This window comes from Littorina saxatilis, linkage group LG6, assembly GCF_037325665.1.
Source record: "Littorina saxatilis isolate snail1 linkage group LG6, US_GU_Lsax_2.0, whole genome shotgun sequence".
Lineage (NCBI taxonomy): Eukaryota > Metazoa > Mollusca > Gastropoda > Littorinimorpha > Littorinidae > Littorina > Littorina saxatilis.
Window position 1 is genome coordinate 24,217,182 of NC_090250.1, and position 13,072 is coordinate 24,230,253.

The 13,072-nt window shown below is 42.4% G+C and overlaps 1 protein-coding gene across 1 annotated transcript in view; it reads right to left on the minus strand.

Annotated features, from left to right (window-relative positions):
* LOC138968805 (vascular endothelial growth factor receptor 1-like) overlaps positions 1–13,072 on the minus strand; it is a 121,978-nt gene that overhangs the window by 11,486 nt on the left and 97,420 nt on the right. Inside the window, exons 12-23 of the mRNA XM_070341449.1 lie at positions 12,847–12,977; positions 11,935–12,115; positions 10,834–10,940; positions 9,703–9,821; positions 8,443–8,572; positions 7,372–7,476; positions 5,983–6,102; positions 4,523–4,845; positions 3,903–4,025; positions 3,594–3,664; positions 3,034–3,074; positions 1,886–1,985 (exon numbers count right to left, since the gene is read on the minus strand). Of these exons, the coding sequence (XP_070197550.1) occupies positions 1,886–1,985; positions 3,034–3,074; positions 3,594–3,664; positions 3,903–4,025; positions 4,523–4,845; positions 5,983–6,102; positions 7,372–7,476; positions 8,443–8,572; positions 9,703–9,821; positions 10,834–10,940; positions 11,935–12,115; positions 12,847–12,977 (1,551 nt within the window). The remainder of the gene's footprint in view (positions 1–1,885; positions 1,986–3,033; positions 3,075–3,593; positions 3,665–3,902; positions 4,026–4,522; positions 4,846–5,982; positions 6,103–7,371; positions 7,477–8,442; positions 8,573–9,702; positions 9,822–10,833; positions 10,941–11,934; positions 12,116–12,846; positions 12,978–13,072) is intronic.

Genomic DNA, 13,072 nt, shown 5'->3' on the forward strand with positions numbered 1-13,072 from the left:
ACACACTTCATACAGGTGGCACAAAACACACTTCATACAGGTGACACAAAACACACTCATACAGGTGACACATAACACACTTCATACAGGCTTGTTTGTTTGTTTGTTTGTTTGTTTGCTTAACGCCCAGCCGACCACGAAGGGCCATATCAGGGCGGTGCTGCTTTGACATATAACGTGCGCCACACACAAGACAGAAGTCGCAGCACAGGCTTCATGTCTCACCCAGTCACATTATTCTGACACCGGACCAACCAGTCCTAGCACTAACCCCATAATTCCAGACGCCAGGCGGAGCAGCCACTAGATTGCCAATTTTAAAGTCTTAGGTATGACCCGGCCGGGGTTCGAACCCACGACCTCCCGATCACCGGGCGGACGCCTTACCACTAGGCCAACCGTGCCAGTCTTCATACAGGTGACACATAACACACTTCATACTGGTGACACATAACACACTTCATACAGGTGACACATAACACACTTCATACAGGTGACACATAACACACTTCATACAGGTAACACATAACACACTTCATACAGGTGACACATAAAACACTTCATAGCCTACAGGTGACACAAAACACACTTCATGCAGGTGACACATAAAACACTTCATACAGGTGACACAAAACACAATTTATACAGGTAACACATAACACACTCATACAGGTGACACATAACACACTTCATACAGGTGACACATAACACACTTCATACAGGTGACACATAACACACTTCATACAGGTGACACAAAACACACTCATACAGGTGACACATAACACACTTCATACAGGTGACACAAAACACGCCTTGTACAGGTAACATGACGCACATAGTACAGGTGACAAGATGGGAAACAGGGGACGCCAATGACTGTATCTAAAGTTCGTAAATTGCAGAAACTTTCATAGCTACTTCAGAACCTTATAGCCAAAGAAAAATAATCCTAGCATCCTCCCTGATAAAGTTACAGTTGTTTTTCCATTTTCCTCTAACCACCTCCAATGCCATCTTCACAGCTGCCATCTCGTTCTCTGTCTATAGCCAGTCCCATCTCTAATCATTCACAGCTGCCATCCCGTTCTCTGTCTATAGCCAGTCCCATCTTTAATCATTCTCCAATCTTCTTCCCTAGCCAAACCATAGAACGTTCCCTTTTAATTTCGTCTTTTTTTTTCTTCTTCACAGGGAACATTTTTAAAACTGAGGAATTGTAAAATCAAAAACAAGGAATTTCCTTGTAAAAGAGGAAGTCTTCATGCCCGGAAAATACAGAACCAGTCCATTTCTCAGCATCCTCAAGCAACATTCAAAGAATAAAACACTATCATATACAATAAAAGTTGCCTTTAACTTTAAGACTACTGATTTAAGACTGCCCCCAATTAAGACCTAGCTTTTTTCCCCAGCAAATGTCAAGTTACTTCCATTTTAAGACTGCTTCCTTGTTAAGACCTTTCTTTCTTTCTTTATTTGGTGTTTAACGTCGTTTTCAACCACGAAGGTTATATCGCGACGGAGAAAGGGGGGAGATGGGATAGAGCCACTTGTCAATTGTTTCTTGTTCACAAAAGCACTAATCAAAAATTTGCTCCAGGGGCTTGCAACGTAGTACAATGTATTACCTTACTGGGAGAATGCAAGTTTCCAGTACAAAGGACTTAACATTTCTTACATACTGCTTGACTAAAAATTGACTAAATTCTATACAAGAAACACTTAACACGGGTAAAAGGAGAAACAGAATCCGTTAGTCGCCTCTTACGACATGCTGGGGAGCATCGGGTAAATTCTTCCCCCTAACCCGCGGGCTTTTTTTTAAGACCTGATATATTAAAAATGTTGGAGGTCTTAAAAGGCGGTTCCACCGTAGAGTACTTACACGTCTTCAGAGGCAAACTTGGGCTTGTCCATGCGGTAACCAGTCTTGAGCAGCCCGATGAATTTCTCGTTGATCTCAACACCAGGGTAGGGGTTGCCACCTGAAATCACATTTTGTTTGTTGTTATTTTTTTCTTCATACTTATCCCCTTTCTGGTGTTACAGCTCTCTTCTCTTGTCCACAACAAATCTTACCAGCATATCATGCTTATTTCACATGCCATTCATATGAATATTTATAGCCATGTTTCTTTTTAGACAAGTCATACCTCTGCGAACGCCAAGAAGAAGAAGACAAGTCATACTGTTTCCATAAACAAATATTTTGTAGCCACATCCTTGCATCTCAACAACAAAGCGAGGAAATGTTTAATGGATTGCACTTCATTAAGCTGAACTATAGTTACATCGTTTACATTTCATATTATTTCCTTTTTGTTATCATTGTCATTATTTCTTATATGATCACATTTGTTATAATTGTTCTAGTTCCTCTTTTTCTCTCTCACACTTGTTCACACACTTGTAAACACATACTCTAATGACCTGAAACATGATAGACAAGAGTCCCCCAGTTCAGTCTTATTCTCACCCACTCATAGCAGAACAAGTTGATTTTACTTTTCCTTTATTTGGTGTTTAACGTCGTTTTCAACCGTTCAAGGTTATATCGCGACGGAGTTGATTTTACTCATTATAATAATAATAATAATAATAATACGTGAATTTATATCGCGCACATATCTCACCACAAGGCGACTCAAGGTTGCACAGTACGAAATATGAGAGAGCCCTGAAATGCAGCCGCTCGGCGCAGAAGGGACAGCACTCTATATTTCGGGGGAAGCATGCTGGGTATTTTCGTGTTTGTATAACCCACCGAACTTTGACATGGATTACAGGATCTTTTCCGTGCGCACTTGGTCTTGTGCTTGCGTGTACACACGAAGGGGGTTAAGTCACTTGCAGGTCTGCACATAAGTTGACCTGGGAGATCGGAAAAATCTCCAATTTTAACCCACCAGGCGGCAGTGACCGGGATTCGAACTCACGACCTCCCGATTAGGAGGCCGACGTCTTACCACCACGCCCGTCGTTGATTTATACTCATTATGATTTACACAGCCATGTCAAAAGCAAGCCACTCACCCAGAGAGAAGAGTTCCCAGAGAAGAATACCATAGGACCACCTGAAGACAACACACTATAAAGTTCTTATATGTTTTGAAACCAGCAATTCGAAGTGTGAATGCTATCAGTTACACAAATCCAAAAACAAAGAGACTGCCAACGTTCCAAAATTCAGAATAAAAAAACAAGAAAGGTAGGTTGTTGGAACGTTTGTTATTGAAAAAACAATACATTCACAAATATATCGACCCAACGGTCTTTTAAGTGCACAGACAAACAATTAATAACGAAAACTTATCTGGCTGATTTTTTCTTCCGCCTGCCACGAAGCCGCAAGCGAATTGTTCAGCTACATGTCAGAAATATTAAATGCTCTATCTTTCCGCCACAATAAACACATCGAGAGAAGATTAAAAGGCGTAGAATCTGACCACAAAGAAATTTCAACACAAGCAGAAAACCAATCCCTAAACAATCAACACTAACCAAACCAAACACAGAGATGCTCTTCATCATCCAACAAACATACACACTTACACACCAACTAGTACACAAAAGGGGAGACAAGCGGTACTCACACATCACTCTTGGTGGTACACAGGCGATGGGTCAAAGACTCCAGAGCCATCCACTTGACCGGTACAGGGCCCTAAACACACACGTCAAGCATTGTGTCACTTTTTGCAGAACAGTAAACTGAGTGGACATTACTGATTGATACTTCTCAAACACACACACACGCACGCACACACACACACACACACACACACACAAAACCACACACTCACGCATGTGTGTACACACACACACACACACACACACAAAACCACACACACACACACACTCACGCATGTGCACACACACACACACAAACGCTGACAACTCACATCACCCTTCTTGTGATACTCGTCATCTTTGTAACAGTCCTTGGCCAGACCGAAGTCACAGATCTTCACCACGTTGTCTTCAGCAAGCAGCACGTTCCTGGCCGCCAAGTCGCGATGAATGTACTGAAACACAGCAACCTCCACAGTCAACAACAGCTAGGGCAATTATGAAAGGAAACATATCTTGAAAAATGAAAGAACCGTATCTTGATGACATTTATCGTACAATCTGCAGAGAAAGAAAGAAAGAAAGAAAGAAAGAAAGAAAGAAACAAACAAACAAACAAACAACAAGAAAGAAAAAATACAGAAAGAAGAAAGAAAGCATTACAGAACAGTCTCCTCCCCCCCCCACCAAAAAGTGAAGTTGAAAAACTAAGGTACCTAGAAAATAAAGTTTTCAGGTTTGAAAAAGATCACTGCAACATTCCTTAAAATGTTCCTAGTACAGTTGAAGCAATAAGTTTTTCTCTCTATAATTCACCTATAAATAGCAATCACCTGTCTCTAACAACCTCTTTTGGTCGGTCCCTTTTGGTGGTCATCGCAGACGATTTGACTGTACAAGCAGAATAGTAGCAGGAGCCATCCTCCACAATATGTCCTCCCAACCCTCTCACCTTTTTGGACGACAAATACTCCATGCCGCGGGCGACTTGAAACGCCCAGCAAATCAAGTTCTTGGTGGTCAACGCCGGCCCGACAGCGTCCGCGCTTCCCCCGGGACCCCCCGCCTTGTTGACATAGTAGGGCTTGGAGGGGTCCTTGTAGACCCCGGGGTCCTTGTAGGCGGCATCCCCATCCATGGCGTCGGCTGCGGGCTTGTTGTCTGGCGCCGGTGGCTGGCTGTCATCCATAGTATCAAGGAAATTGTCTTTGTGCTTGAGAAGGTAGCTGCGAAGGTTGCCGAAGTGGCAGTACTCCACAATCACGTACAGCTCACCTGTGGAGAGTGGAAGTGAGGAAAAGAGCGTTTAGTTGATAGTGTTGATGATAAGTGATTATCTGTTGCTTAGTGAGTTTCTTTACAAACACACACATGCACGCACGTCTGCACGCCTCCACACACACACACAAACACCCACACACACACACACACACACACACACACGCACACACACACACACACACACACACCTTGACTTTTTGTGGCTTCCCAAGACAGCCTAACATCATTATTGGGTGAAACGCTCTATAGTAAGATAGCACAAATTTGATCATCCACCTTCAAAAAATGCAAAGCTTCATATCTCACGATATAACACTCTCCACTTACATTTAATTCCAACCACTATATTAAACCTAGCCTCACCCTCCCTACAACACCACAACCTCAAAATCCTTTTTTTCTGATGAAAACAAATCCACCTTTTTGCACAAGCCTTACTTCTCAACTTAAAAAACGTTAATCCCATCGTCCCCTCCCCCTCTTAGTATATGTATTCCCTTACAGGTGTTACAGCTCTCTTCTCTTGTCCACAACAAAATCTTTGTCCTTCGAATAACTTGTTCCGAATACCTCTCACTTACTCTATTACACATGTTGTATGCATTTGGAGCACTTACTTCACATTCATATCTATAGCCATGCATGTTCCTTTTTAGTCCGGTCAAACTGCTTCCATAACAAAATGTGTTGTATCCACATTGGTCTCCATGTATCTCGACAACCAAAAGGGATATAGGTTGCCAGGCATGGGAATTGAAAATTGTAAAAAAGGCTGAACATTTGTTAGTAATAACAAAGTCGACGGGCATGCTCCCCCAGAATTGTTTTTCTCCAAAGAACCCAAATTGTGCAATTAGGTGTCATCTTAGCTCCAAGTTTGCCATTAAATTCAGTCTATAGAACCATTTTTGCCTCCCCCATTTTTTTTTCGGCGGAACAAAACAAAAATTTGGCAGAAATGTGCCTTTCGGCGGACAATTCCCATGCCTGGTTGCCCTTTATTAAGCTGAAGTCCTGATTTTGCTACATTGTTTTCATTTCATACAATTTCATTTTTGTTAGCGTTGTCATTATTTCTTCGTTATCACATTTGTTTTTGGTGCTTTTAGCTCTACCTGTACCTCTACCTACCGAATCGTATATCCTTGGTGACGGCGCCCAGCAGGTTGACGATGTTGAGGTGCTGGCCCAGGTGTATCAGGATCTTCAGCTCCGACAGCAGCGCCATCATCTGTTCCTTGTCCGTGCAGTCTGAAAGTACAGGGTTGGGTTACACAATCATCAGACTAAACCACAGCACTGGTTACACAATCATCAGACTAAAACAGAGCACTGGTTACACAATCATCAGACTAAAACAGCGCCATCATCTGTTCTTTGTCCGTGCAGTCTGAAAGCACAGCGCTCGGTTACACAATCTTCAGACTTAACGCAGAGCGCTGGGTTACACAATCATCAGACTAAAACAGCGCCATCATCTGTTCCTTGTCCGTGCAGTCAGAAAGCACAGCGCTCGGTTACACAATCTTCAGACTAACGCAGAGCGCTGGGTTACACAATCATCAGACTAAAACAGAGCAATGGTTACACAATCATCAGACTAAAACAGCGCCATCATCTGTTCCTTGTCCGTGCAGTCTGAAAGCACAGCGCTGGGTTACAAAATCATCAGACTAAAACAGCGCCATCATCTGTTCCTTGTCCGTGCAGTCTGAAAGCACAGCGCTGGGTTACACAATCTTCAGACTAACGCAGAGTGCTGGGTTACACAATCATCAGACTAAAACAGCGCCATCATCTGTTCCTTGTCCGTGCAGTCTGAAAGCACAGCGCTGGGTTACCCAATCTTCAGACTAACGCAGAGCGCTGGGTTACACAATCATCAGACTAAAACAGCGCCATCATCTGTTCCTTGTTCGTGCAGTCTGAAAGCACAGCGCTGGGTTACACAATCATCAGACTAACGCAGAGCACTGGGTTACACAATCATCAGACAAAACCAGTCATGTAAAGAGAGCAGGATAACATCACCAGGACTGCCCTACAGGACTGCCCTACACCCGAGGGAAAGCGCAAGAGAGGCAGACCCAAGAAGACCTGGCGACGAACGGTGGAAGGAAAACTGAAGACCCTAAACCATACATGGGGTACCATCCAGAGACTCGCCTAGAACAAACAGGAGTAGAGGTTGTTTCTTTATTCATCAGTGGTACCTCTCAAGTCTGGACACTGAAGAAAACAAAAACAAAGTCTATGTACCAATAAAGAAGTCTATGAACCAATAAAGAAGTCTATGTACCAATAAAGAAGTCTATGTACCAATAAAGAAGTCTATGTACCAATAAAGAAGTCTATGAACCAATAAAGAAGTCTATGTACCAATAAAGAAGTCTATGTACCAATAAAGAAGTCTATGAACCAATTATGAAGTCTGTACAGGTTGAACAGGAGCTTGCATCCATTAATTGGTTACCTGCAACTACCTCTTACTGATTAACAAAGCATGATAAATCTTATTACCTTTGACCATCTTGACGGCCACACTGATGACGTTCTGAGAGTCTCCGATGCCAATGGCCTCGGCTTTCATCACTCGCCCGAACGCTCCCTGGCCCAGTATCATACCTGGAGGGAAAAAACAACACAATCTTGTCAACATTACTGTTAAATGTTCTAATGCCTCTAAAGTTTGATTTACAACTGCTGGCTAACGAGGTAGTAGTTACACAGGCTAAAGTGAGATGGAGAGAGAGACAGATAAAGAGTTAGAGGGAGAGGGGGGAGAGAGATAGACAGAGTGAGAGATACATAGATTATATATATATATATATATATATATATATATATATATATATATATATATATATATAGAGAGAGAAATTTATAATGAGAGCGCTGCTAAAAATGCCAAAATGTGCACTCGATCGCTTGTACTTTTAAAGAAAAGTTAAATATAGAATGACGTCAAGAGCGAGAATGCATAGAAATTACGTCATGAGCAAGGGAGATCATCCTTTACTCTGTGTGTGTCTCCACCGCCTACATTCCAACAAGGAATTTTGAAAGCAGGGAGCACACTAGAGGTCATGGAAGAGGTGGGGGGAGGGGGTAAGAATTAATTCTTACCCCCTCCCCCCACCTCTTCCATGACCTCTAGTGTGCTCCCTGCTTTCAAAATTCCTTGTTGGAATGTAGGCGGTGGAGACACACACAGAGTAAAGGATGATCTCCCTTGCTCATGACGTAATTTCTATGCATTCTCGCTCTTGACGTCATTCTATATATATATATATATATATATACATATATATATAGAGAGAGAGAGCGAGAGAGGGAGAGAGAGAGAGAGAGAGGGAGAGAGAGAGAGAAAGAGTTAGATGGAGAGGGGGAGAGAGAGATAGACAGAGTGAGAGAGATATAGAGAGAAAGGAGAGAGAGAGAGAAAGAGAAAGAGAGAGACAGAGACAGAGAAAAAGACAGAGAGAGAGATTCATTGGCGTAAATTGCATGAATTATGATTTAACTTTACTGTGTGTTTAAGCATTTCTTTGCTTTAACAATTTCAGATTTGATAAACTCCCTGCCACTCACCCATACGCAGGCGATCCTTGGGGAACTCCCATTTAGGGTCGTACGGCAGGCAGCCTGTCTGCTCATCGATGGGCAGGTCTGGGTTGTAGTCACCTTGTGGCTGTATCAGGTACTTCTCCAATTCTTTGTGCTGTAACCATGACATTCAAAGCAGCGTTTAGCAGGCCGCATTTACACAATCCATATAAGGTTAAAAGAATTACATGCGTACAGTGAAACCCCCCCTTTTCAGACTTCCCAAAAATTGAGAAAATCAGTCTTAAAATGGAGGGAGTCTTAAAATGGAGGGAGTCTTAAAATGGGGGAAATTTACAGATGTTATGAACAGGAAATCTGAAAAATCAAGGTCTTAAAAAGGAGGAAGTCTTAAATTGGGGTGTCTTAAAATGGGGGTTCCACTGTAATGAAAAACACATCAGTGACTCAGACACCATCTTTCCAGTTATCTGCAACTGTCTCTCATGTCACTGGTACTGTTTGCAAATACAAAGAGGGGAAGACAACAACAAAATCTGTGAAGTACATTTTCAGTGTGGTAAGTCATATTAGGCCAAAAAAAAAAAAAGGTCTGTTTACGGAATCATAGGGTGAAAAAATAGGGTCGGTAGGTCGGCTTTTTTTTTTTTTTTTTTTTGCATTTTTTTTTTTTTTTCATTTTTTTTTGCATTTTTTTTCTCTCCCCTCTCTATGATGTTTCACAGTTCATTTCTTCTCATCAATCCCTGTTTTTGCCCAACATAACTATAAACAGTACTTTGAGCTTACCTCCCTTCTGTCGTCTGCTGTTTGAGCGCAAACAGCTCTATTTTGGATGCGGTTTTTTTGTTTTTTTTCAGACGATCCAAAATAAAGATTAGGGTCGGGCCTAAAAACTAGGGTCGGTCGGGTTACCGTAAACAGACCTTTTCTTTTTTTTGCCTTAGTTACACTGATGTCTCAACCATGAAAGTTCTCAGGCAAAACTGCACTCATTATGTGAAGAGTACAGCAAGGCTGAAGCAATGTTCAAGGAATTATTAACACTTCTACAAGTACAAAAGTTGTTCTTGGAATGAGTTGAACTCGTTCAAAATAACACACGAATTAAAAAAAAAAACCAAGAAGGGCAAGTCTGGGGAACATTTAATTATAGACACAAGGACATTTTCACTAAAACCTTGATCTAATGATCTTTAAAATGGACAAACAAAATTCACAACAGACACATACTAATTAATGAAAGGTGATTATTGTGATTTCTGTCATGACAGTGACACTTACGAAGCCAGACTTTCTGCGAGCAAAGGTGACAATGACGGCAACGATGATGATCACGAAGATGGAGATGCCGACGATAGCGCCGATATAAGCAGAGGAGAAAGTAGCCTTGCTGGTGTCGTCTGTAGCATTACACAAAACATTAACACATGCATCAGCAAGCTTAACAATCTGAGAAAATAAAGTCTTAAAACAGAAGAAGTCTTAAAAAGGAGGTAAATTTACACACGCCATATCATATTATATAATATCATATTATACTGTCGTCTGTAGCAACACAAAACATTAACACATGCATCAACAAGCATGCCTTTAAACTGTTTATTTTGTATGTAATGAAGCAAACAGGATTAACCGATTCAACTCAGCGTCATTATCCCCCACCCCCAAAATACACACACACACATGCACATGCATACACACGCACACCCACACACACAAAACCTTCCTTTCTGCCTCTGACCATAAATGTAGACATTTTTCCAAATTTGTCAGATCTTCATCTTGCAGTTACAACCATTGTCCTCTCCCCCTTGCACTCTCAAGATGGTTAAACATGCTCTGTGTGTGTGTGTGTGTTTTATATTAGGGAGAGGAGGCAGGGAGGGGAGGGAGGAGGTAGGGCGGGGAGGGAGGGAGGAGGTGAGTGAAACTCAAGTCATCTTGCTCCCTTCATATCCGATCTGTGATCTAGCTTCTTTTTTCAATCGCCCGGCTGTCTTGAAATCCCCCCTCTGATCTCTGCATTCAACTAGTCTACAGCACCTGCTGCCATCTCTCCCCCCCCCCCCCCCCCCCCCCCCCGTTAACATGTTACAAAAAAAAAATATTTTAAGACCTCAATATACGATTTTTGAAAATGACACTGTCAGGATTATCAGTGGTCTGGAGAGTGTTCCAAATATTGTAAAGTATGTCTGCAGTTTTGAGGGGAACCTACTCCTCCAGTCCGCCAAAAATCCTGACAGAGTTATTTCCGGAAAACGTCTATTTCTTCTTTATTATTTATTTAGAAAATCAGTTCTTATTGCGGGGGGGGGGGGGGGGGGGGGGGATTAGGGGATGGGGGAAGATTAGGGGGGGGGATTAGGGGGGGGGGGGGGGCTGGACTGTTCTATCCTGGCGACCACTTACCTCCAACATGAAGCGTCATGTTCTCACTCATCACACGTCCCCCATAATTGCCAGCAGTACAGCGGTAGTTGCCGGCGTGGGCCAGTGTCACATTCTCCATGGTCAGGCTGCACAGACACACATCAACATTATGCAGGGACGGCCCAATCTCACAAATTTCACTCGCCAGCCGGGCGAGTATCTTCAAGAAATTCATTAGCCTGACACAAATGTCACTAGCCCGGTACATAACACACACTAAAATTGTGACTGTCAGAAACACACAAAATAGCCGTGATTCGATAGAAAACCGGGCTGTGGTCAGCGATGAACAGGCTTTCCCCGTGTTTATACGGCTTTAAAACTGATAGTACCACCGAAAGTTGTTTTGCATTTGACCAGAATTTTCACTGGCCAGTGGGCGAGCTGCCAGACGGTTTCTATTAGCCCAGTGGAATTTTTACTAGCCCCTGGAGATATGGCAACTGATTTGGCCATCCCTGTTATGCATCAGACTTTTAAGGCCTTGATTGAGACAGAAGTTGACTTTGCGTAAACTTTGCAAAGTCTTTTTACCAAAAATAAAATACAAGAAACTACAACAAAGTTATAATATCTGGTATTGAAAATTTGATTTCAATTACAACTTTAATGAAGAAAATTATTCATTCATGATTAAGCTTCGAAGCTGAAATGCAATCCCATAGTCCGGACTAAGTCAAAAACATTGTCACCAAAGTTTCAATCAATTTGCTTAAAAAATGAGATCACCACAGTATGTGTGGCCTCAAATTTGGCAAAAAGCTGGATATACTGTAATCAGACATTTATTGTGTAAAAAATTCAAAATTAATGTCGGGGTATTATCTGGAAGAACTTTCATGTAAAGTTTCATATAGATCTGTCCGGTTGTTTTCTGGAAAAGCTCTACACACACACACACACACACACACACACACACACACACACACACACACACACACACACACACACACACACACACACACACACACACATCCACACACATACACCACAACCCTAGATTCCCGGGCTACGATAAAATGTTACTCAAAATGACAAAACGTAAAAAGCCTGTGACTGTCAGATTAAGCATGTTCTCACCTTCCATCCCTGGCCAATGAGACGTTGAGCGTGCTGTTGTGGCCAATCAGAACCTTGTCCTTGTACCATATGATGGAGGGAGGGGGGTACCCCGCTGCTATGCACTTCAGTGTCACTGTAGACAGTTCGCTGACTCGTCGCACTCCGCTACTGTACTCACGAATCACTGGCGGGCGAATCTCTGAATGGAGGGAAAATCTTTTGAAGGATTCTCACCATTTTGAGATACAGGAGACAATGCTTTACTGAGCAGAGTTCTTTTTTTGTTGATTGTCTAATGATCATTTGTTTGTACATCCACTTCCAAAACCACTAGGTCGACTTACTGGTATACGTTATAGTCTTGTCTATAATTAAACGTTCCATAACTAACCTTTCTTGGGTTTTGAATTTTCATGATTGATGAAACCACATCTTAAGAAAAATACTTTTAACCATATACATTTCTTACAATGACTTCAATGAGGTCTTGGCTGGATGAATATTTACATGAACGTACTCACACTTTAACAGATACACAAACGCATGTGCACCCACGCACGCACGCACGCACGCACGCACGCACGCACGCACGCACGCACGCACGCACGCACGCACACACACACACACACACACACACACACACACACACACACACACACACACACACACACACACACACACACACACACACACACACACACACACACACACACACACACACACTCTGGACAATCGGTTCCATTTTAGCCTATAACTACATCATCAGTTGGTTGGTTTTTGGGTTTTAAACTACATCATCAGTAATGGGTATGTGAAATACAAGACCCACTTAGCAAGACTAAAAACAGCATAATCTACCCATTCACTCCACACACTGCTATGCAGCCCTGAAAACTTTTGGCAGCTAAGCTGATTGCTGATTCGCCATACCTGCCAATTTTAGGTTATACATCTCGGTAGCGTTGATGTTGTTGAAGTCGGTTGCTTGGCAACAGTACCATCCTTCGTCTTCCTGTGTCAGACGTGGGAAGTAGGCCGTCACTTCCAGTGAGTACTGCGTTCTGCAATGGCACACATGCTTTTGGTATATTTCTACATGGCAAAGCTTACAGTACTTGCTAAAAGCAGTACAGCTTACACTTTCCAACGTGACATT